This window comes from Anomaloglossus baeobatrachus, chromosome 5 (genome assembly GCF_048569485.1).
Source record: "Anomaloglossus baeobatrachus isolate aAnoBae1 chromosome 5, aAnoBae1.hap1, whole genome shotgun sequence".
In the NCBI taxonomy this organism is placed as follows: Eukaryota; Metazoa; Chordata; class Amphibia; order Anura; family Aromobatidae; genus Anomaloglossus; species Anomaloglossus baeobatrachus.
Window position 1 is genome coordinate 521321272 of NC_134357.1, and position 26972 is coordinate 521348243.

Sequence of the window (26972 nt, forward strand, 5' to 3'; positions counted from 1 at the left end):
GGAGGCGTTTTGCTGGCCACAGCGACATAGCTAGTCAGGTAAGTCCGTGTGACTGGGACTAACGATATTGTGCGCCATGGGCAGCGATTTGCCCGTGACGCACAAACGACGGGGGCGGGTGTTTTCATGAGCGACATCGGTATTGCAGTTAACTAGCTCCCTTAAAGGGGTTGGCCCCTTTTTTTTTAGTAATGGGCCATCCTTAAAATAGGCCATCAATATCTGACTGATGGGATTGCATTAGCGAGCACCCCCCCTTCCAGATAACTATTAAGAGCGGAGGCCAAAAGTTCTTGGGCACCTCCACAACACAGTAGCTATGTCATTTCTATAGTGGCCAGGCCATAACGAATTGCGGGTGGATAAGTAGTACCCAGCCTTGGATACTATAGTTTTGCTGTAGCTGCTGTGTTCCGGCAGCATTTGAGAACCTCCGGCGGGGTTCCAGGTGTGAGACATGTAATGACTGACAGTCTGCTCTCCTGATCTACATGTTAACCTCTGGAGGCAGATTGTCGGGGACATCTCTGTCGTATCCTAAAGGCTGTTTTACACGGTACGACCGATTGTGCGATTTCACAATCGATCGTACCCGCCCCCATCCTTTTTGTGTCACGGGCAAATCGCTGCCCGTATCGCACAAAGTCAGTAACCCCCATCACACATACTTACCTCTCGTGCGACCTCGCTGTGGGCGGCGAACGTCCACTTCCTGGAGTGGGAGGGACGTTCGGCGTCACAGCGACGTCACACGGCCGGCAGCCAATAGAAGCGGAGGGGCGGAGATGAGCGGGACGTAAACATCCCGCCCACCTCCTTCCTTCCACATAGAGCCGGCGGCGGCCGCGGGAGGCAGGTGAGCTGCTCATCGTTCCCGTGGTGTCACACGGAGCGGCGTGTGCTACCACGGAAACGATGGTCAACTAAATTAAACGATATTATGGAACCTAGCGAGCAGTACCCGACTCACGATTTGTGAGTGATACTGCGTCGCTAGGAGGTGTCACACAGGCCGGCATCGCCAGGGATGCCGGATGTGCGTCACAAAAACCGTGACCCCGACGATCTATCGCACGATAGATTGTCTGGTGTAAAGCAGCCTTTAGATCTTAGAAAAAACGAGGATTTCTCTGGAATTTAGATATGGATTGTAAATATCAAGGTATAATTTTATTCAACATTCTATGACCTGCATGTCCATATTCATGGCTTAAGAGGGTTAGACCTCCTGACAGCTTCCCTTTAATAACATTGGTCTCTCTTCTCTCTACCCTTTCAAGTTCAACTATGTCCTTCATTTATATCTGAGCCCAAAATTATACTCTAGTGACTTGTACAGAGGCAAAATTATTTCTTGTTATGAGCATCTATGCCTCTTAATGCATCCATGATATTTTTGCTTTTGCTTTAGTAGCAGCTGCCTGACACTGGTCACTAAAGTTGAGTTTGCCATCCACCCATTCACCCAAGTCTTTTTCAGTAACAGTTTTATCCCGTGTTTTATCATTTATTACAACTTGAAATTTTAAAAAGGTAAAAACCTATACATTTCTTGAAAGCAGACAAGCTGTCAATTAATTCTTTCCTGACGCACTGCATATAGCCATGTCCACCTTCACGTAATTTTAAAGCAAATAGAAATTGTTTTTTTTTTCATGACTTACATAGTGGCGGAGATCTACAGTATAGAAAAAAATAAAATAAAAATAGGTATATATGACAATTATCTACAGCAAATAGAAAACCATGTCATGTGTCAGTCATCCATACAAGATATATTAAAAATACATACTGCTATTTAAAAACAGCAATTATTACTGGCAAAATCTACAGTTCCTTTGCATGAAAAAGGATAAAAATGTTTTTATTGTTCCTTTTCAGTATTGGATCCTCTTCTATATGAGATTTTTCATGCTTGACCCATCAAGGATGGATAGGGACAGAGACAAGATGGTGGAGAGGATATTACACCTCACCCTAGAGATCCTCTTCCGGCTTACTGGAGAGGTGAGAGATTCTGATGACGTCACATTACATCATTCTTATCTATGGGAATAACAGATGGACAGAACTGGAGAGGTGAGGACTCTGGAAATGTCTGTAGTGAGATTTATTAATGTGTCTCTCCATAACCAGGATTACACAGTAGTGAAGAAGACCGCTAGTGATCGCTGTCAGGACCCTGTGTCTGAGGGATGGGGAAGACCCCTGAGCCCAATCACGGGGCCTCCACCTCATGCCCTGATACATGAGGACATCGATGACCAGAAGATCCTAGAACTCATCTACAAGATGATTGAGCTGCTGACTGGAGAGGTGACGCTACTGGGAATGCTGGGACATTATGCAGTAACGGTATGAAGGGCTCGGGGGTGTAAAGGTTTCATTGTATGTTTCAGGTTCCTTTAAGGTGTCAGGATGTCGCCGTCTATTTCTCCATGGAGGAGTGGGAGTATTTAGAAGGACACAAAGATCTGTACAAGGACGTCATGATGGCGGTTCCTCAGCCTCTCACATCACCAGGTAATAGACAGGGCTAAATACATACGGCCTATAGTTATTTGAATGTAAATAATGAATCCAGTCCCTGTATGTGTTTCCTCCAGTTCTATCCAGTAAGAGGACAACACCAGAGAGATGTCCCCGTCCTCTTCTTCCACAGGACTGTAAGCAAGAAACTCTTGACGTTCCTCATAATGATCAGGTAGATGGAGAGAAGGTGTCATGAAATCTCCCTATGACGTGCAGACGGCTGTGAAGGTCTTGTGCTCAGTCTTGTTTTATCCACCAGTATTTTATGTTTTATACTTGTGTAATGAGAGCGGTGGAGATGGCAGGATTAGAGCTGATCATAGATGTGACTTCTCCATCTCTCTGTGACTTTTACAATATTTGTTTCAGGGTGAAGATCTGACCCATATTAATACTACAAAGACATATGTAAAGGCTGATGATTGGTGTAAAGTGGAGATTATTACAGATGACTACCCAGGTGAGTAGCAGCATCTTATTCACAATCACTGGCTGGTCCGTGTTTACCTACCATTAAAATCTGGATTGTAAATTAAAAAACACACTTTTATACTAGTTTTATTAACATGTTTTTAACTAAAATGTTTCAATTGGCAAGATTAACATGACAATTTTTTCCACTCAGAAAATATAGTGCTGACCCCATACATTCTGTGGAACATGTGATCGCAGTAAATCACTGGGGAGAGTAGAAATGGGTTGGTCACTGCCACTGTCAGTGATTAGCTCGAGCAGTTACATGCTCAATTGGTTGGGGAACAGTAGGGTACTGGGCAGAGGATTGGTGAGTACCTTCAGTTTTATTATTTTAATACATGCTAGATGATATTTGAAAAACAAACAAAAAAAACACAACAAAAATTAGTAGAGTACAGCCATTTTAATGTTCCATACAGGTCCCTAGGATATTTCTTCTATATTAGGCTACTTTCACACTTGCGTTGAACGGCATCCGTTGCATTGCGTTGTGTGACGGATGCAACGGATGTGTTGCATATAGTGGCACAACGGATGCTGCAAAACAACGCAATTCGTTTTGGGGGTTTTTTTACAGTACCGTCGGCAGACTATTGTGAACGATCAGCTGATCACTCACAGTAGCCGGCCGCCGGGTGATCAGCCGATCACTCACAGTAGCCGGCCACCAGGTGATCAGCCGATTACTCACAGTAGCCGGCCGCCGGGTGATCAGCCGATCACTCTCAGTAGCCGGCCGCCAGGTGATCAGCCGATCACTCACAGTAGCCGGCCGCCGGGTGATCAGCCGATCACTCACAGTAGCCGGCCGCCGGGTGATCAGCTGATCGTTCGATCGCCGACAATGTGTGCGGGGAGCGGGGGGCGGAGTGCGAAGTGGGTGGAGCCGAGCAGGGCCATGGCTGAGGACGTCAGTGCCGCGGGGACTGCATCGCTGGGGGACAGGTGAGTGAGTGTGAGAGTGTGTGTGTGTGTGTGTGTGTGTGCGATTGTATGTGTATACATACGGAGTGCGGGGAGGGGGCGGAGCCGAGCGGGGAAGTGTCGGGCTCCCGGCACACGTAACCAGGGTTCCTTGGTTACCCGATGTGTACCCTGGTTACGGGTGGAGGGAGCCAGAGAGAGCATGCGCAGTGAAATCCAAAGGATTCCGCTGCTCAAAAAAACGTTACATGCTGCGTTCCTTCCGCCTGACGCAGCGTCAAAATAACGACGCTGCGTCGTCCGGCGGATGCAACGCTGACACTTGCGTTACAGTGCGTCATCCATACAAGTCTATGGAGAATAGCGCAGTGCGTTAACGGACTGCGCTATTCTCCATAGTGACGGACTCCGCTGAACGCAAGTGTGAATCTAGCCTTATAGCTTTTACAATTCACAGAAAAAAAAATAGTTTTTTGTTTTGCAAGCCTACTATATTTCCCAGGTGGTGTGTTATACCTGAAAGGGAATCTGTGAAGCAGGTTTTTCTACCTCATCTGAGAGCAGTATAATGTAGGCAAAGAGATCCTGGGAGGAGCCATTCCGACATAATCAGAATTTTTAGATTTAACATATAGCAGAGCTGAAAAAGTTGTCCCCGCCCACACCAAGTTCTCAATAGATTGTACATTGAGAGTAAAGCCCACTTTACACGTTGCAATTAGTTGTACAATCGCATTTGCGATGTGACACGCCCAGGTTGCATACGGGATCTTATGAGATTGCACGTTGGTCGTTCATTTGCTGTCACACGAGCGTTAGTAGTCTATGTTAAATTGGTCAATTTTGTGTGCGATCCTTTAGATCATGTGTTCTGTGACGTATGCATTGGGCACCTTTTTTTTTTTTTTATTTATTGACTTGCCAAGCGTGTGTAATGTGTAGGGATGCGTTTTTACTATGTCATCTGCCATTCAGCTCTGCTACATGGCCGCTAACAGCAGACACAGACAGCCATGTAGCAGAGCTGAATGGCAGATGACAGCAGACACAGACAGAGCCGCACTGTCAGAATGAACTCGGGTGAACTTCACCCGACTTCACGGTCATGCTGCGGCTCTGTCTGTGTCGCGCCCTGATTAGCGGTCACCAGTGAAGGACTCACCGGTGACCGCTAATCTCCTAAGTTACTGAAGTTAGCAGCCCTCTCTCATACTCACCAATCCCCGATCCCCGGCGCTGCACGGCATTCACACTGCTCCGGCGGCTTTTACTGTTTTGAAAAAGCCGGCCGCCCATTAAACAATTTCGTATTCCCTGCTTTCCCCGCCCACCGGCGCCTATGATTGGTTACAGTGAGACACGCCCCCACTCTGAGTGACAGGTGTCACACTGCACCCAATCACAGCAGGCGGTGGTCGTGTCTATACTGTGTAGTGAAATACATAATTAAATAATTTAAAAAAACGGCGTGCGGTCCCCCCCAATTTTAAAACCAGCCAGATAAAGCCATACGGCTGAAGGCTGGTATTCTCAGGATGGGGAGCTCCACGTTATGGGGAGCCCCCCAGCCTAACAATATCAGCCAACAGCCGCCCAGAATTGCCGCATACATTATATGCGACAGTTCTGGGACTGTACCCGGCTCTTCCCGATTTGCCCTGGTGCGTTGGCAAATCGGGGTAATAAGGAGTTATTGGCAGCCCATAGCTGCCAATAAGTCCTAGATTAATCATGTCAGGCGTCTATGAGACACCCTCCATGATTAATCTGTAAATTACAGTAAATAAACACACACACCCGAAAAAATCCTTTATTAGAAATAAAAAACACAAACATATACCCTGGTTCACCACTTTAATCAGCCCCAAAAAGCCCTCCACGTCCGGCGTAATCCAGGATGCTCCAGCGTCGCTTCCAGCGCTGCTGCATGGAGGTGACCGGAGCTGCAGAAGACACAGCCGCTCCGGTCACCTCCACACAGGTAATGAAGACAGCCGCGGGATCAGCTGCTGTCACTGAGGTTACCCGCTGTCACTGGATCCAGCGGTGGCCGCGGGTAACCTCAGTGACAGCTCAGCTGATCGCGCTACTCACCTCAGTTGCTGCGTGGAGGTGATAGGAGCGGTGACCACAAGTGACCCCATTTTGGAAACTAGAGTCCTCAAATATTTTTTCTAGATGTTTGGTGAGCACTTTGAACACCTGGGGGCTTCACAGAAGTTTATAACGTTGAGCCGTGAAAAGAAAAACATTTTTTTTTACTACAAAACGGTTGCTTCAACTAGGTAGCTTTTTTTCCACAAGGCTATCAGGAAAAAATGCACCATAAAACGTATTGTGCATTTTCTCCTGAGTACGCAGATACCTCATATGTGGTGGAAATCAAATGTTTGGACACACGGCAGTGCTCGGAAGGCAAGGAGCGCCATTTGAATTTTTGAGTGCAAAATTAGCTGCACTCATTAGCGGACGCCATGTCGGGTTTGAAGACCCCCTGAGGTGCCTAAACAATGGAGCTCCCCCACAAGTGACCCCATTTTGGAAACTAGAGCCCTCAAATATTTTTTCTAGATGTTTGGTGAGCACTTTGAACACCTGGGGGCTTCACAGAAGTTTATAACGTTGAGCCGTGATAAGAAAATTTTTTTTTTTTACCACAAAACGGTTGCTTCAACTAGGTAGCTTTTTTTTCCACAAGGCTATCAGGAAAAAATGCACCATAAAACGTATTGTGCATTTTCTCCTGAGTACGCAGATACCTCATATGTGGTGGAAATCAAATGTTTGGACACACGGCAGTGCTCGGAAGGCAAGGAGCGCCATTTGAATTTTTGAGTGCAAAATTAGCTGCACTCATTAGCGGACGCCATGTCGGGTTTGAAGACCCCCTGAGGTGCCTAAACAATGGAGCTCCCCCACAAGTGACCCCATTTTGGAAACTAGAGCCCTCAAATAATTTTTCTAAATGTTTGGTGAGCACTTTGAACACCTGGGGGCTTCACAGAAGTGTATAACGTTGAGCCGTGATAAGAAATTTTTTTTTTTTTACCACAAAACGGTTGCTTCAACTAGGTAGCTTTTTTTTTCACATGGGTATCAGCAAAAAATTCACCATAAAATTTATAGTGCATTTTTTCCTGAGTACGCAGATACCTCATATGTGGTGGAAAGTAATTGTTTGGGCGCATGGCGGGGCTCAGAAGAGAAGGAGCGCAATTTGACAGCAAAATTGGTTGGAATCATTAGCGGACGCCATGTCACGTTTTGGATACCCCTATGGTGCCTAAACAGTGGAGCTCCCCCACAAGTGACCCCATTTTGGAAACTAGACCCCTCAAGGAGTTTATCTAGATGTTTAGCGAGCCCCAAGGGGCACCACAGAAGTTGATAATGTTGAGCCATGAATACAATTTTTTTTTTCTCATTACAAAACTGTTACTTGAACCAGGTAGCTTTTTTTTCACAAGGGTATCAGGAAAAAATGCACCATAAAACGTATTGTGCAATTTCTCCTGAGTACGACGATACCTCATATGTGGTGGAAAGTAATTGTTTGGGCGCATGGCGGGGCTCAGAAGAGAAGGAGCGCCATTTGACAGCAAAATTGGTTGGAATCATTAGCGGACGCCATGTCACGTTTGGAGACCCCCTATGGTGCCTAAACAGTGGAGCTCCCCCACAAATTACCCCATTTCGGAACTAGACCCCTCAAGGAATTTATCTAGATGTTTGGTGAGCCCCTTGTACCCTCAGGTGCTCCACAGAAGTTGATAACGTTGAACCGTGAAATTTTTTTTTTTTTTTTTTTTAACCACAAAATTTTTGTATCAACCAGGTAGCTTTTTTTTTTACAACGGTTTCAGGAAAAACTGCGCCATAAAACGTATTGTGCAATTTCTCCTGAGTACGCAGATACCTCATATGTGGTGGAAAGTAATTGTTTGGGCGCACGGCGGGGCTCAGAAGAGAAGGAACGCCATTTAACTTTTCAAACACACAGACGCGGTACAATGATCAGCCGCTGCAGGATGCACGGTCGGATGAGATACAAAAAGCGTTGGGGATACGGAAAAAAAAAAGGTCACGCCAAAAATTGAGCAGGGATGCAGATCCGTTATGTGCATCCCTGATCAGCGCTTGGCGGGACGCACGGACGGACGCGATACAAAAAGCGTCGCAAATACGGAAAAAGTCACGCCAAAAATTGAGCAGGGATGCCGATCCGTTATCTGCATCCCTGATCAGCGCTTGGCGGGACGCACGGACGGACGTGATACAAAAAGCGTCGTGAATACGGAAAAAAAGTCACGCCAAAAATTGAGCAGGCATGCCGATCCGTTATCTGCATCCCTGATCAGAGCTTGGCGGGACGCACGGACGGACGCGATACAAAAAGCGTCGTGAATACGGAAAAAAGTCACGACAAAAATTGAGCAGGGATGCCGATCCGTTATCTGCATCCCTGATCAGCGCTCGGCGGGACGCACAGACGGACGCGATACAAAAAGCGTCGTGAATACGGAAAAAAGTCACGCCAAAAATTGAGCAGGGATGCCGATCCGTTATCTGCATCCCTGATCAGCGCTCGGCGGGACGCACGGACGGACGCGATACAAAAAGCGTCGCAAATACGGAAAAAAGTCACGCCAAAAATTGAGCAGGGATGCCGATCCGTTATCGGCATCCCTGATCAGCGCTTGGCGGGACGCACGGACGGATGAGGTGTAAAAATGGACAGGATACAAGAAAAAAAAAAAAAAAAAAAAGTTATACTCACAGTACCAGGAGGATCACTGACCAGAAGAGCTGCAGAGGAACAAGAAGGCAGTGAGATGGACAGCTTTACAGGAGCAGCAGGCAGGACGTTGAACAGATCAGCAGAAGGACCCAGCGATGGAGGCAGATGTGATCGGGCCAGTGAAGACCTCGGACGACCCGTGAAGGCAGGTAAGAGGACGTCGGGGGGAGCAGAGGGGGATGGGGGGGGATGGGGAGAGGGGGGGCAGATGGGGGGGCAGAGGGAGAGCAGAGGGGGCGGAGAAGCAAAAGCAGAAGGAAGGAACCTTGGAAGCAGATGACAGAGGAGGCAGGCAGAGCGCGTGGGGAGCAGATCGGGATGCCGGGGGGCAGATCGGGGCGTAGGGGGGGCAGATCGGGACGTAGGGGGGCAGATCGGGGGGGGCACGGGCAGGGGCCTTCACGGGAGCGCGCAGGGGCCTTCACGGGAGCGCGCAGGGGCCATCGCCGAAGCGCAATACTTACCATTGGAGCAGGCGCGGTGACAGCAGAGGCGGCGTCTGCGGCGGCAGCAGCGGTGGCGTGGTACCAAAAGTACCAGCCACACCACGCTGCAGACATGTTGGGGGAGGGTCCCCAGACCAGGACAGGCCTAGGGAGGGCGGCCACCTCCAGATCAGACCGCCCCACTGCACACTGATTGGAGCGATTGCGCGTCATAGCACGATCGCTCCAATCAGTGCTGCAGGGGCTGGGGGCGACATGTTTGAGGTCCACCTATGATATGCTGCAGCAGCTGCGGCATCTCATAGCTGGATCTCACAGGATCGCACTAATTCCGGCATTATTTTTGCCGAAATTAGTGCGAACGATGTGGTTGGCGGTTCAGATTTGAACAGCCAATCACATCGATCGCCTATGGGGGGTGGCGATGCCACCCCCCCTGGGGTCAAGCAAAGGTCCCCTGCTGTAAGAAACAGCAGGGGACATCATTTGAAAGCCGTTGCTATGGCCACGGCAATCAAATGAAGTTTAGGCAGTAAAATTACGTCCCTGGTCGTTAAGTCACGTTAAAATAGGACGTAATTTTACTGCCCGCGGTCGTGAAGGGGTTAAGCTGCGGTGCAGAGCGCACACCTGCGCACATAGCCTCAGACACAAAAATCGTATGAGGGATGTCACACGTTACAATTCACTAGGTTCGTGCAACAAAACGCTCAATTCTAGAGAATGATACGATGTGTTTGCGATCAACGGTTTTGCGTTCAATCCTGATCGCACGTAGATGTCACACGCAGATACCTCACAAACGATGCCGGATGTGCGTCACTTACAACTTGACCCCAACGACGGATTGTGAGATATATTGAAGCGTGTGTAGCGGGCTTTAGGTGTCAATCAGAGAACTGGGCGTGTCAAGCTGCTATGCACGTGACATTGTAGTCCGAGCAATGATAAGTCCTGCTGCTTAAACAAACATAGAAAATATACAACAGATTGGACCTTGACAAGACAGGTATCCCTGAATTCTATGTTTTAACCCTTGCAGCATGCTGTCTTCAGATTACATAGCAAAAACCTGCTGACAGATTCCCTTTAATTATAAAATGTTGACGTTGTCCAGCACTGCATTGTAATGAGCATCGAATAGTTCAATGGGCTTCGCTCGACCGTGCCTGTCATCTATTCTTTGTCTTGAAACACCGCCCCTCAACATATGAGTGACATCTTCTATTTCATCCACACAGCCAGCAAAACCCTTTGCATACTCAGGCTCTTAAGGGTGCTTTAACCCCTTCAGCCCCGGGGCACTTTCCGTTTTTGCATTTTTGTTTTTTGCTCCCCTTCTTCCGAGAGCCGTAAATTTTTTATTTTTCCGTCAATCGTGCCATATGAGGGCTTGTTTTTTGCGGGACAACTTGTACTTTTAAATGATACCATAGGTTTTACCATATGGTGTACTGGAAAATAGCAAAAAAATTCCAAGTGTGGAAAAACTGCAAAAAAGTGTGATGGCGCAATAGTTTTTGGGATGTTTTATTCACGGTGTTCACTATATGGTAAAACTGATGTGTGGGTATGATGCCTGAGGTCGGTGCGAGTTTGTAGACACCAAACATGTATAGGTTTACTTGTATCTAAGGGGTTAAAAAAAATTCACAAGCTTGTGCAATAAAAGTGGCGCTCGTTTTGCGCCATTTTCCGAAAACCGTAGAGTTCTCATTTTTTGGGATCTATGGCTCAGTGACGGCTTATTTTTTGCGTCTCGAGCTGTCGTTTCTAATGGTACCATTTTTGCGCAGATGCTACATTTTGATCGCCTGTTATTGCATTTTGCGTAAAACTTGCGGCGACCAAAAAACGTAATTTTGGAGTTTGGAATTTTTTTGCCACTACGCCGTTTACCAATCAGATTAATTGATTTTATATTTTGATAGATCGGGAATTTCTGAACGCGGCGATACCAAATATGTGTATATTTATTTATTTTTTAACCCTTTAATTTTCAATGGGGGAAAGGGGGGTGATTTGAACTTTTAGGTTTTTTGGGGTTTTTTTTAAATTTTTTCAGCAATCCGATCGCTCTTATCTATCTGCTGTAAACAGCAGATTCAGTCACTTCCTGTTTCTCTCTGCTCCCGGCCGAGGGAAAACGAAAGTGAAATTTCATAGCTGCAGGCGTCATCACATGACCCTGTGCTACGATGGCAACCACCGAAAGTCACGTGATCACTCACGTGACTTCCGGTGGGGGCGGCGGTAAGTGAAAATCTTCACCGCGCGTATACACATCTCCCTGCCAGACTTTGCGATTCCACTCGTAACATGTAGGCACACATGTCAGCTGTTGAAAACAGCTGATATGTGTGCCGATCCACGCTGCCTGCCTGCGGCAGGGGGCGGGGCTTAACAGGACACGCTCCATGACGGATATATCCGTCCATGGTCGTGAAGGGGTTAAACGCTGCGACATCGCTAACAATATATCGTCGGGGTCACGGTGTTTGTGACGCACATCCGGCGCCGTTAGCGACATCGCAGCGTGTGACACATTCGAGCGACCTCCAACGATCCCAAAAGTGTTAAAAATCGTTTGTTTTGGAGAGGTCGTTCAAAAAGAAAATATCGTTGTTTGGGCACTAGCGATGTTGTTCCTCGTTCCTGCGGCATCACACATCGCTATGTGTGACACCGCAGGAACGACGAACATCTCCTTACCTGCATCCACCGGCAATGCGGAAGGAAGAAGATGGCCGGCCGCTTAGTGACGCCGCAGTGACGTCGCTATGATACCGAACGAACCTCCCCCTCTAGGGACAAGGTACGTGCGTGTGACGCTGCCGTAGCGATAATGTTCCCTATGGCAGCGATCACCACATATCGTACGTACGACGGGGGCGGGTGCTATCGCGCTCGACATCGCTAGCAAACGCTAGCGATGTCGCAGCATGTAAAGCACCCTTTAGTTATCCAACTATAGTACGTCAAGCATTGGTGGATGGGCAGCGTTACAAAGCAGAGAGCGGATGATAATCCTGGTCCAGATTGCTCTGTGCACATTAAAATAGAATGGAGTGCTGAACAACTTTAAAGCTTTTTTTCTAAGGTATATGGTGCTGCCTGGAGTATATAGTGGGCTTTTTAAAAATTTAATAAAAGGCTGAAGAATGTGCAGCAGCTTGTAAAAGGAAAACTTAATAACACATGATGTAAAAGTATGTCATATGTCTGGAAAAAATGTATTTTTTTGTTAATTATTTTTGGCGATTTTTTTTCAAAATCACAATCTGTATAGAAGGTAAAGAATAGAAATCTTACAATGTTCACAATTCCCACTTTACTTTTTAGACTCTTATTGTTTCAGGAAACAACACCTGTATATAGCTACAATGGTCAGACCCTGACCCTATATTTTGTATTGAAGGGTCTAATAAGCCTGTGTAAAGGTCATTGTGACAGGAAAAGGGGGGTAGAGGAGGGACCAGAGTTACCTGTCACCGCCTATTGTCAGTGGTGGATCCTGTGTGATCAGCTGTGTATAGAGGTGTTATCAGAGGATTATTTGGAGTTATCTGATGATAATCAACCTACTGGAACTCTTCATGAATGGACAAGACATATGAGTTTAGAAAAGCTCTAGTGGTCAAATTTTCACAATTACTCAATGCAGGTGACGAGTTGATTAGGTGCACCTAGCTGGTCTGTAGGAGCCAGAACTCTTAATGGTTGGTAGGGGATCAAATACTTATTGCTTTCTGCAAAATGCAAATAAATTTACACAATGTGATTTTCTGGATTTAATTTTAGATATTCTATCTCTCACTGTTAAAATTAACCTAACCTTAAAATTAGACTGTTCATGTCTTTGTCAGTGGCAAACTTACAAAATCAGCAAGGGATCAAATAATTATTTCCTTCACTGTAGGTGGTGTCTGTCTCATTCTCCCGCTAACAGCATTAACTTACAGGCTTTTTATTTGAGTCTTCACTGAACAGTTCACTAGAAAATATTGGTAATGGTAAGATTAAAACATGAACCTTTAAAGAAGGGGGCTTTAACAGCGAAGTGAAAAACTAATAGTTGACAGCATTGACTTATTCATGTTTTTATGAATTGTACAACAATTTGTATAGAAATTTCAATTTTTAATTAAAAATGTTATAAAATATGTAATAATTGAAAAAAATTACTTCAAGAAAGTGTAATTGAAAACAAATTAAATTAAGTTGGTTTTTTTGGCAGATGACTGTACAAGGAGCTCAGGGGGATATCTGATATTTTCAGATTTTAAAGAAGAAAATCATGACATCTCACTAAATACATATGAAGAACAAGCCATTACCCCAGTTATACCTCCAAATCTATCCTGTGATACTTTACAACAGGTCATATCTTCTGTTTCTTTAACGACCAATATGCAAAATCAAAATTTCATAAGGGATGCTGAACAACAAAGATGTTATGCATGGGAGAAGCCATTTTCATGTTCAGAATGTGGGAAATGTTTTAATGAGAAATTAAATCTTTTGACGCATCAGAGAATCCACACAGAAGACAAACCATTTTCATGTTCAGAATGTGGGAAATGTTATAGCCTTAAATCAAGGCTTACAAGACATCAGAAACGCCACACAGGGGTAAAGCCATATTCATGTCTAGAATGTGGAAAATGTTTTATAGAGAAATCAAATCTTGCTACACATGAGAGAATACATACCGGGGAAAAGCCATTTTTTTGTCTAGAATGTGGAAAATGTTTTACCCACAAATCAGATCATTTTAGGCATCTGATAACTCACACAGGGGAGAAACCGTTTTCATGTTCAGAATGTGGGAAATGTTATACCATTAAGTCAAGACTTGCTAGACATCAAAAAATTCACACAGCAGGAAATCCCTTTTCATGTGCAGAATGTGGCAAATGTTTTACTGAGAAATCAAATCTTGTGGCACATCAAAGAATTCACACAGGTGAGAAACCATATTCATGTTCAGAATGTGGAAAATGTTTTACAGACAAATCGCAACTTGCAAGACATCAGAAAAATCACACTGGGGAGAAGCCATTCTCATGTTCATATTGTGGGAAGTGTTTTACAGAGAAATCTCCGCTTGTTAGACATCAGAAAAGTCACACAGGGGAGAAGCCATTTTCATGTTCACAGTGTGGGAAAAGTTTTACAGAAAAATCATACCTTGTTAGACATCAGAGAAGTCACACAGGTGAGAAGTTATTTTCATGTTTAGAATGTGGCAAATGCTTTGCCCAGAAATCAATTTTAGTTAGACATCAAAGAATTCACACAGGGGAGAAGCCATTTTCATGTTCAGAATGTGGGAAAAGTTTTAACCAGAGATCATCTTTTCTCAGACATCAGAGAATTCACTATAAATGAAAAAAAAAATTGAATCAGCACAATCCACCCTCTGGGAGAAATACAGGTGAATGGACATTAATATGATGCATGGACATCTCCAGACCAGTATCCAGGTAAATCGTAGTAAAAAAGAAATTGTTGCAGTCCAGCACTAGTTACATAGCTATTTAGGTTGAAAAAAAGACATAGGTCCATTAAGTTCAACCTTTCTCCACAAATTATACATTCTATATTGCTAGATTATTTATAACTCCCAATGCCATTTGTTGTAAGAAAAGCCTTTAGCCCTTTTTCAAAGCTATTATTGTATCTGCCATTATTACATCTTGCTGTTGGGCATTCCACAATCTGACTGCTCTTACTGTAAAGAATTTTTTCCTCTTTAGCTGCCCAAATTTCCTTACTTTCACACGTAATGAACGCACCCTGGTCATTTCTAAGGTCTTTGGAAGGAATACATCATGTACCTGTCCTTTGTATTGACCACACATATATAATACATATAAATAAGATCACCTCTGGAGGTGTGTTTTTTGTAAGCTAAAGAAGGTTAACTGTTCCATCCTCTCATCATAGGAGAGGCCTTCCATCCCAAGTAATTATCTGGTTGCTGCCTTTGAACTGACTCTGACTTCCAAGTATCCTTTTTAAAATGTGGAACCCAAAAATGCATCCCATATTCAAAGACAAGTTGTGACTTCATTTAAGTTAGGTGGAGCAGTAATGTTGTGTTCAGCTGCTTCGGTTTTCTTTACTATGTCCATCAAAATGATTCTTGACATTTTCATCCAACCATTCATGAGTTAAACTTTCCCAAGATCCTATTTTACCTGGTGTTTTTTCCCCTATCGCACTATTCTTCACCTAGTTATAGCACCATTACATGTTAAAATCCCACAAGGTTGTCAGTTTTATAAAAAGACCGATGCACAGGGAGAGGGACTCACCTGCTGGTTCAGAATCTTTATGTAGAAAAGCTCAATTTTTCTTCAGAAAAGTTAACTTGAAATAATCCTTTACATATTAGAAGTTACAGGATAGTCGTATAGTAGCTATTGTGTGTCGACCATGGTCTTTTTCGTAGCTTGTAGCAACTGTCTGCATGGCTCTTGAAGCGGCAAATATTTGTAATAAAGTTGCCATTCAAATTTTATGAATAATGTGCATAAAATATTACTCTTTCATGCATCCTGTATAAATGCATCTTAAAGGGTTTAGGGTTTATCCAGAAACTCTTTTCAATCTGTCATCGGTCATGGAAAGATGCTACAAGATATGATTGGGCAGTTGCCGGGGCAATGTCACATGAAATAATAAGGAGTCATATTAATTATGATGGGAGCATTAGGTACCTGTGCCAATCGTGTACAAAAAAACATGTAATGAGTTTCTTACTGTGTCAATCGCTGTCTTCATCTGCAAGTGCTCAAGTGTATCCCGCCATCCGGATATATCACACAAGTAAAGAAGAAAAGGATTCCCGGCACATCCTCTGGATTAAATGGTAATTTTGTTTATTCCAAGTTATATTAAAACATGGCATGCCCTGCCTATTACTAAGGGTGCTTTAATGCACCGGAAACGCGTAAGAGCTAGGAATCGTCGATGACCTCACGCCATCTTTTAATGTAACTTGGAATAAAAAAAATTACCTTTTAATCCAGAGGATAATAATAATAATAATAAGAATCTTTAATTCTATAGTGCCAACATATTACGCAGCGCTTTACAATTCTGGAGGATCATATACAAACAAGTAACATTTATAGAAAATACAATATTTAGAGGGGAAAAAAGACAACCCTGCTCGTGAGAGCTTACAATCTACAATGAGATATTGGGGGGGGCAAGGTACAAGTGCTTATTTACAATGACAATCCAGCCATCTCAAGGAAATGGGGGGGGGCAAGGTACAAGTGCTTATTTACAATGACAATCCAGCCATCCCAAGGAAATGGGGGATAGATAATGCCTTCCTGGACCAATTGCCCTGAACCTTGAGATGCATTTGGGTGGCATGGAGTTTGATGTGGGGTTGTATTGTGAGAACTTGTAGAGGGACTGTGTGAATTGGATTTGATTAGGGAGTGTGATGGCCGCCCTAAAAAGATGCGTTTTTAGGGTGCCTCTGAAGCTGAGAAAGTTGTGATTCGTCCTAACATCTTGGGGTAGAGCGTTCCAGAGGATTGGTGCAGCTCAGAAGAAGGATGTTCCGGGAAACCTTTTCTTATTTACTCACATACAATAACGTCTCCCCATGTCTGATGTCAGATCAGGTGGTAGAGCGATGCATTGGACAATACTTTTTTAAATCCTAATACAAAAGATAAATAAACTTTTAAAACTTATATTCTTGACTTTAGATCCATATTTCTTAATTTTTTTTTCACTTTCTAGAAATAGTAAAGGAAGAATAGTACTATGGATCCCAGATTACGTAAAATAAGGGAATCTGTTAGGTGTAATATGCACCCAGAACCACGAGCAGTTCTGGGTGCATATTTCAAATCCCTGCCTAAAGGGTGCTTTACACGCTGCGACATCGCTAGCGATTGCTAGCGATGTCGCAAGCATTAGCACCCACCCCATCGTTGGTGCGATATGTGGTGAACGCGTCACACGTACATACCTGTTCTGCAACGTTGCTGTGCCCGCCGAACAATCCCTCCTTCAAGGGGGAGGTGCGTTCGGCATCACAGCGACGTCACAAAACGGCCGTCCAATAGCAGAGGAGGGGCGGAGATGAGTGGCCGGAACATGCCGCCCACCTCCTTCCTTCCTCATTGCCGGTGGACAGAGGTAAGGAGATGATCGTTGCTCCTGCGATGTCACACATAGCAATGTGTGAGGCCGCAGGAACGAGGAACAACCTCGCTACGTACAAAACAACGATTTTTGGTAAATGAACGACCTTTCATATACCAACGATTTTTGTCTCTTTTGCGATCGTTTAAGGTCGCTCCTGCCTGTAACACGATGCGATGACGCTAACGGCGCCGGATGTGCGTCACAAACACCGTGACCCCGACGATATATCGTTAGCGATGTTGCAGCGTGTAAATGGCCCTTTACTGTCCCAGCATCTAGTAGAATACATAAAGAGAGCTTTAGAAAACGTATTTCTAAAGATCCTAATGATCGCAGGGACTAATCGCAAGGGCATTATTTGCCCCTACTAGTCATGCTCTCAGCATATTGGGACAAGCTGTGGATATAAGGAGCACAATAGGGTCTTACCGATGTATAATATGGTGACTTTTTCAAGGAAAACCGCTCTCCTGGATTAGTTATGTGTCTCACAACCAATAACCACAACCATACTCTGGAACGCTCTACCACAGCATATCAGACTCTCCCCTACCATGGAAAGCTTCAAGAGGAAACTCAAGACCCACCTCTTCCAACAAGCCTACAATCTACAATAACCCTCAGTCCAGTACACCACTGCGCAACCAGCTCTGTCCTTACCTCTTGTACCATTACCCATTCCCTATAGACTGTGAGCCCTCACGGGCAGGGTCCTCCTATACCAGTCTGTTATGTACTGTTAATGATTGTTGTACGTATACCCTCTTTCACTGTAAAGTGCCATGGAATAAATGGCGCTATAAAAATAAATAATAATAATAATATAGAAACGTATAACAGCTGCAGTCAATTACACATGCCAAAGGCAAAAGCAAAACAAAAACAGGATAATTGTGGTGTCCTCCACGCTGCTGTACAAAGAATCACTCCAAGTGATAAAGCAATGTGGATGGTTTATTCTACGTGTTTCGAAGAGATATCCCCTCTTCTTTGCCAGGAAAATTATTTCATTGGTGGATTTTCCTGAGGAAGAAGAGGGGATATCTCTTGGAAACGCGTAGAATAAACCATCCACATTGCTTTACAACTTGGAATGATTCTTTGTACAGCAGCGCGGAGTACACCACAATTATCCTGTTTTTGTTTTGCTCTCAGCATGTTAGCACACCCAGAACTGGCATGCAAACATACTATTCAATGCCCATTGCTCAATGTCATCAGCAGTGACGCACGTACCTGTGTCCATTGTCACAGCCTCAGATGCCAAGTTTAGAGTCAGTGCGCATGATCAGAAAAGCATTATATCTGATAGTCCCCTATCAGATATAATGTTCAGAGGGATTCCATAAAATCTTACCACATGATTGATAAACTTAGAAAGCGTATCAGCATAAGGTAACCCTGATAACGGAATAAAGTTTGATTGTTTACTGAATCAGGTGACTACCACAGAAATCACAATTGTCCCACAGGACAAAGGCAAATCAGTAATGAAAGACATGGACAAATGATTCCACGTTTTTTCTGAAATTGTCAATGGAGCCAGTTTCCCAGCTAGCTGACTATGACAGACTTTAGAACGTGCAAATTTCACAAGCAGATACAAAAATCTTTAATATCGTTATGAATTGTTGACCACCAAAAGAAACCAGCAATAGCTTTCTTGGTAGCAGAGTGACCACTCAAAATGGAATCATGAAATTCCTGCAACAAACATAATCTCAGGTACACAGGAACAAACTATTTGGATCCTGGAAGAGTGCAAGGAGCCAAAGGCTGGGCTTCATGGATCTCTGCTTCCAACTCCGATTATACCATACAAACCACAATACCCTAAGGAAGATGAGGATGGGGGTTCTGGAAGAGAATCAAGTCTATGTGGCAGCATAAGCTCTCATTTCATGATAGATAGATTGAATCTTGAGAAAAACAAGGACCATCTGGCCTGTCTTGGGGTCAACCATTTGGTTGAATTAATTTAAGCTAAATTTTCATGATCCATCACAACTGTGAATTGATGAATAGCTCCCTTTCAAAAAATGTATTCATTCTTCAAAAGCTATTTTGACAGCAAACAACTTACCATTTCCAACACCATAATTTCAGCAGATGAGAATTTCCTATTAAAAACGGAACCTGGCTGCAAGTTGGTCATTGTTTTCGGACCTTGCATGAATGCAGCCTCCACCCCGATTTCAGAATCATCCACCTCCACAATGAAAGGCTTCTGGAGATCGTTTTGCATAAGAACAGGATCAGACATAAAACACTTTTTCAATTTATTAAAAACTCCAACAGCATCCATCGACCAAACCCTAAAGGGTGCTTTACACGCTGCGACATCGCTAACGATATATCGTTGAGGTCATGGTGTTTGTGACGCACATCCGGCGTCGTCAGCGACATTGCAGCGTGTGACAGCTAGGAGCGACGATCAACGATTGCAAAAACGTCAAAAATCGTTGAACGTTGACACGTCGCTCCTTTTCATATCGTTGGTGGTGTATGCCGCTGGTTGTTCATCGTTCCTGCGGCATCACACATCGCTATGTGTGACACCGCAGGAACGACGAACATCTCCTTACCTGCGTCCACCGGCAATGAGGAAGGAAGGAGGTGGGCGGGATATTTCGCCCGCTCATCTCTGCCCCTCCGCTTCTATTGGACGGCTAACGGCGATATCGCAGCGTGTAAAGTGCCCTTAAGATCTGCCCCTTTACAAGTGTGAGATCAGTGAGAGCACAAAATTGGGCTTTACCAGATAAAAGATGAGTTAAGTAAAATGAAAACCACTCACCTGGCAGGGTTGTGGCAGCCACAACTCCTATGCAGGTATATGAAATAATGGCAGTTTCTGCAGCTCCACATAGATGATCTTATAAATACTGAAGAAAAGAATGGATGTATTGCCGTGCTACCACCAATGCGAACAAGTCCCCTTCCTCAGGACCAATGAAATCAACAACAGTTGTTGATTTCATTGGCCCTGAGGAAGGTGACTAGTTCCCAGAAACGCGTCGACATGCAAAATAAAATACTAATATTAATCAACATTTTTTCGCATTGGTGGTAGCGCAGCAATACATCCATTCTTTTATTCAGTATCTGTAAGATCAGTGAGAGGTTTGAAGATCTGAGAGAAACCCCTAATAAACTTTCTATAGTAATTGTGAATCCTAGAAACCACTGCAATACTTTAATGTATCAAGGTAAAACCTAATCAATTATGGCCTGCACCTTGACAGAATCGATCTTAAATCCTTCAGCTGAAACAATGAACCCCAGTAACATTATTTCTTGCACAGAAAAAGTACATTTCTCCAACTTAGCGAACAAATAATTTATTCTAAGCTTTTGTAAAACAAAACAGACAAGTTTATAGTGTGAATTAGAATATCGTCCAGATCGACTACGATAAACCTTCTAATACAATCAGAAAAAAATGAATTAATAAATGCTTTGAAATACTACTGGCGCATTGGTTAATCCAAAAGGCATAACAAGATTGTAAAATAGGCCCTGAGATGTTAAAAACACCATCTTCCACTCATCACTCTTCCGGATGCATATCAAATTATAAACTGCTTTTAAGATCAAGTTTAGAAAAATATTTAGCCCCTGTACAAGGGGCTGCTGATAAGTCTTTGACTTTGTGATCTCTTGTTGTTTCTATTGTAACGAATATTACATCACAATTTTGGTTTTGTTGCTTATGGCAACAGTGTTCTATGCACGCGGGAAAACAAAATGGCTGAGTCTAATGCGATATTCATGGCAACTGAGAGTAGAGGAATGATAAAATTATTTTTTCTGCAAAGAAAGTTCACGAAGGATATTCATGGTGATATATCGCAGACATTGGGGGATCAATGTCCTTCATATTCCACAGTTAAGAACTGGGTTGCCAAATTTAAAAACGGACCACTTCAGCACCAATGATGAGGAACGTCCTAGACGACCGAGAGTGGTTGTTCTGGAGATCGTCGATGCTGTGCACAACCTCATACTGGAGAATCGATGAATTTCAGCTAAAGCAATAGAAGACATCATGTAGATTTCCTGTCAATGTGTTTGTGTCATTATCCATGAACATTTGGAAATGAGGAAGCTATCTGCAAAGTGGATCCCCAAATGTGTGACAACAGATCAGAGAAGCATGCGAGTGAAAACTTCCCGGTCCAATTGTTAGTGTTTCCAGACTGATAAGAACTTCCTGGATCGACTGGTCACTATTCATGAGACCTGGATTTATTTGTATGACCCTGAAAACAAGGAGCAATCAAAAGAGTGGAGGCACAGTGGTTCTCCTCGTCCAAAGAAGTTCAGGGTGCAAAAATCAGCCACTAAGGTGATGGCGTCAGTGTTCTGGGATAAGGATGGCGTGCTGCTAGTGGACTGCCTTCCAAAGGGTTCCACCATCAATGCAAGATATTACACTGAACTTTTGGATCAATTGAAGGCAACTTTGAAGGCCAAAAGGTGTGGCAAGCTGTTCAATGGAATCTTGTTCCTGCAAGACAACGCCTCCACTCACACTGCACAAGCAACCATGACAAAACTGGCAGAGCTGGGCTTCCAGCTAGTTGACCACCCACCTTATTCACCAGATCTAGCTCCCTCGACTATCATCTGTTTCTGAACCTGAAAAAACACCTCAAGTGTACCAAATTTCACACCATTTCTGATGACATGGCTGCTACGGATTCCTGGTTTGGGGCATAACCGAAATCCTTCTTTTTGCTAGGCTTACAGAACTTGGAATACTGATGTAAGAAGTGTGTTGACATCAGTGGAGAATATGTGGAATAAATGTAAAGTTTCATCAACCTATATTGTTTCTTTCTGGGTAAAGCCAAAGACATATCAGCAACCCCTTGTAATCTGATTATACAGATCGGGGATAATTGGAAGTCGGTAAGTATTCTTAACTGTAATTTTGTTTAATTCACGGAAATTGAAGCAAGGACAGAGACCAACGTCTTTCTTTTTAACAAAGAAAGATCCAGCAGCTATAGGTGAGGAGGAAGGACAAAAATGACTCTTCCGTAAACTTTTGTTTATATATTCTTTCGTGACGCTCCATTCAGGATCTGACACATTTATTCAGGTGAGCTATCAGTAATTTGGCACCAACCAATGACAGGATTAAAAATACGCAGCTATGAAATTCACAACACCAACCCCATAGTTAAGTTACTCAATACATAACAGGAGATGGACTCGGACTGAAGAGTTCTCACCCTGAGTGTTAATTCCACCATTACCCACTGGACAAGGTTCTGGAGTAACAGCGTATTGTCAGTGGCAACAATTTGAATGGGTTCTTCCAACCTAAGTGTTCTTAAGTCTAGTCTCCAAACCAGTACTGAATCAATGAAGTTAGCTGTAGACCCACAGTCAATGAAAGTGAGTGCTGATAATGACTGATTTTGGAAAAGTAGTTCCGCAGTTCTTTATCTGAGGAGTAAAAAAGTACCTGGAAGTCTGAGTGACCTGGACAATAACCCAGATTTAGTATTTCCTGATGAAGTGTCTTCTCAACGGCCCTTGAGCTGTCTGCCCCTACCTCCATAGTTTCAGCCTCAGGTAAGTGGACTAACCAAGGAAGAATGACCGAAACACAATGCATTTTTTACGCTTTTTTACCGCGTTTTGCCCAATGCGTTTTTTTTTAGTCAAACCTATTGACTGGAAGGGCTCAAAAATGCTGGAAAAACGCAAAAAGAATTGAAATGCTGCATCTTGGGTGCATCTTCAAAACCGCAGCCAATATGCAGCCAAGATGCAGCCAACAAAAGCCCAGTGTGGACAGCAAAATCAAAATCTCATAGACTTTACTGGGGGAAGGAAATGTATGCATTTTGGTGCATCTTTGTGACCTCAAAAATGCACTAAAAACGCCGCAAAAGATGCCCTGCGTGAACTTAGCCTTAGAGAATAGTCAGCCATAATATGCCGAGCAGCCATGTTGTATCTAACAGCCATTTTAGGCAGACTTGAGCAAACTAACTTTGCCGTTAATGAGATGCAGTAGCTGTTAGTTCTCCCACCTCCAGAATGGAGAGATGACATCAGTGTTATTAGTAAGTATAAGAAAAAGTCCAATAAGGTTAAATGGAATAGAAGAATATAATTGTGTAAGTTGATAGATGGTGATGTGTAGTCATGAATAACAGGTACAGTTAGGTCCAGAAATATTTGGACAGTGACACAAGTTTTGTTATTTTAGCTGTTTACAAAAACATGTTCAGAAATACAATTATATATATAATATGGGCTGAAAGTGCACACTCCCAGCTGCAATATGAGAGTTTTCACATCCAAATCGGAGAAAGGGTTTAGGAATCATAGCTCTGTAATGCATAGCCTCCTCTTTTTAAAGGGACCAAAAGTAATTGGACAAGGGACTCTAAGGGCTGCAATTAACTCTGAAGGCGTCTCCCTCGTTAACCTGTAATCAATGAAGTAGTTAAAAGGTCTGGGGTTGATTACAGGTGTGTGGTTTTGCATTTGGAAGCTGTTGCTGTGACCAGACAACATGCGGTCTAAGGAACTCTCAATTGAGGTGAAGCAGAACATCCTGAGGCTGAAAAAAAAGAAAAAATCCATCAGAGAGATAGCAGACATGCTTGGAGTAGCAAAATCAACAGTCGGGTACATTCTGAGAAAAAAGGAATTGACTGGTGAGCTTGGGAACTCAAAAAGGCCTGGGCGTCCACGGATGACAACAGTGGTGGATGATCGCCGCATACTTTCTTTGGTGAAGAAGAACCCGTTCACAACATCAACTGAAGTCCAGAACACTCTCAGTTAAGTAGGTGTATCTGTCTCTAAGTCAACAGTAAAGAGAAGACTCCATGAAAGTAAATACAAAGGGTTCACATCTAGATGCAAACCATTCATCAATTCCAAAAATAGACAGGCCAGAGTTAAATTTGCTGAAAAACACCTCATGAAGCCAGCTCAGTTCTGGAAAAGTATTCTATGGACAGATGAGACAAAGATCAACCTGTACCAGAATGATGGGAAGAAAAAAGTTTGGAGAAGAAAGGGAACGGCACATGATCCAAGGCACACCACATCCTCTGTAAAACATGGTGGAGGCAACGTGATGGCATGGGCATGCATGGCTTTCAATGGCACTGGGTCATTGTGTTTTTTGATGACATAACAGCAGACAAGAGTAGCCGGATGAATTCTGAAGTGTACCGGGATATACTTTCAGCCCAGATTCAGCCAAATGCCGCAAAGTTGATCGGACAGCGCTTCATAGTACAGATGGACAATGACCCCAAGCATACAGCCAAAGCTACCCAGGAGTTCATGAGTGCAAAAAAGTGGAACATTCTGCAATGGCCAAGTCAATCACCAGATCTTAACCCAATTGAGCATGCATTTCACTTGCTCAAATCCAGACTTAAGACGGAAAGACCCACAAACAAGCAAGACCTGAAGGCTGCGGCTGTAAAGGCCTGGCAAAGTATTAAGAAGGAGGAAACCCAGCGTTTGGTGATGTCCATGGGTTCCAGACTTAAGGCAGTGATTGCCTCCAAAGGATTCGCAACAAAATATTGAAAATAAAAATATTTTGTTTGGGTTTGGTTTATTTGTCCAATTACTTTTGACCTCCAAAAATGTGGAGTGTTTGTAAAGAAATGTGTACAATTCCTACAATTTCTATCAGATATTTTTGTTCAAACCTTCAAATTAAACGTTACAATCTGCACTTGAATTCTGTTGTAGAGGTTTCATTTCAAATCCAATGTGGTGGCATGCAGAGCCCAACTCACGAAAATTGTGTCACTGTCCAAATATTTCTGGACCTAACTATATTGAATTGATAGAGAAACCAAGTTATCAATGGAGCTGTCAGTGTTTGAAGAGTTATATGACGTAGAGGTGCCTCCAAAGATCAGAGATGTCAGTAATAACGACATTGCTGAATTAGTTAAAAGTGTCATGGGGGGGCGTGGCTGACCATGATGGCATGAGGCTGCACTTTCTGGAGCTCCTGCTACACTGAGAACAATCCACCGGCATCCATCATACAATATGGGCAAATCAACTAGAAAAACCAGAGCCCGAGCCTCCTCTCAACCCCCGACCACTAAAGGAGATATTGCTGCACTCCTGACCCGTCCGAGCCTTCCCTACCGAGAGCCCCCGGCCCTCCTGCCAGTGACGCCAGTGATGGACTTACCACGTGTCCTGAAAACGGCGGAGTCCTCGGCTTCTGGGACCGATCGTCAGGTTCCCCTGCAGCGCCGGACAGATGTGGAGCCGCGGACCTCTCCCGACCAGAAGATCTCCCCGCGGTGGCCTGTACAAATGGAAGACAGAGGGGCCGCGGCATACCAAGATGGCGGCTCCCCACATGGCAGCGGGGTATCGGGTGCACCAGCGCCCACGTTGCCGCTGAAGGAAATTACCAGCGGAGATCTGCAGGAGGATTCCCAGACGCCTGGCCGTACTTGGCAGAAGCTGGAGCACTCACATGTGCTGAAGGATGCGGAGGGGCTGCAGGATGCCACGACTCTGAGAGAGGTGAGGCACGGGGGGGAAGGGATGGCGGCGCTTCTCCCACCCATGCTACAGGGGGTTGCCTGGAAGCACTAGGCGGAATGGTGGCGGCGCGTGGCACACTTTCCTCTCCTGCATCCTTGTTAGGGGAGAGGCGGATGTCTGTAGTGCTGCAGGGGGACGAAGGTGCTCCCATAGGTTCCCCCTTGCCTGGCGATCATCAGAGTGGATCGCGGGTGGGGGATGGGATGGGAGGAGGTCGCTGTCCCTCTCTGTCCTGCGTCCATCTGAAGAACCATCCTTATTACATAAACATATGCCCAGCAAGGAGACCACGGACCCTGAGGAGCCATCCTATGAGCCCGGGATACAGGGACAATGGTTCGACCCCTCTTGTTCACAACCAGCCGACTCACCAGCCCGATGGTCCACGGGGTCCTCATGGCTATCTGCCTTCCCCCGAGGTGGGGGTGAAAAAGAGAATGGGAAACAGGCAGCTGCACTCCGGTGGGAGAAGAAGTTAGCAGCAGCGGCTTCAGATCAAAATAGTGCCCTTGCTAGTTTAACAGGCGGCACCTCAGTCCCCGCCAGACGTGACCACCGAAGCCCTGATGATGGCGAGTTGTCCAGCCATACATCCCTAAATGAGAGCAAACCGGCCACTCTAGCAGACCTTCGTATACTGCTACAATCAATTCCTACCAAGCAAAACATAGCCAATTTGACATCTTAGATTGTCTCTGAATGCAAGCAAGAATTTGCACAGTTCCGATCTGATCTTATAGAACTTTCATCACAGGTGGACGCCCTGACTCTGTCTCGAGACTCCTCGACCAAAACTATACAATCGCTGACGGAAACTGTCAACCGTCACTCCTCCCAAATACAAAATCTCCAATCTAACCTGGATGATCTTGAAAATAGAAATAGGAGGAACAACTTGCGTGTCAGGGGCCTACCAGAATCCATCTCCAATGCAGATATCCCATCCACACTGACTTCCATTTTTAATGGTCTGTTACGTCGCCCACCCAGGACTTTCATTAAAATGGACAAGGCCCATAGAGCTCTCCGGCCTCAAGACCCGAATAATC

At 44.4% G+C, this 26972-nt stretch overlaps 1 protein-coding gene across 1 annotated transcript in view; it reads left to right on the forward strand.

The window, feature by feature from the left end:
• Positions 1-18106, forward strand: part of LOC142312064 (uncharacterized) — a 208364-nt gene extending 190258 nt beyond the window's left edge. Inside the window, 1 exon segment of the mRNA XM_075350944.1 lies at positions 13664-18106. Within this exon segment, the coding sequence (XP_075207059.1) occupies positions 13664-14568 (905 nt within the window). The 3' untranslated portion in view covers positions 14569-18106.
• Positions 18107-26972: the final 8866 nt, after the last annotated feature.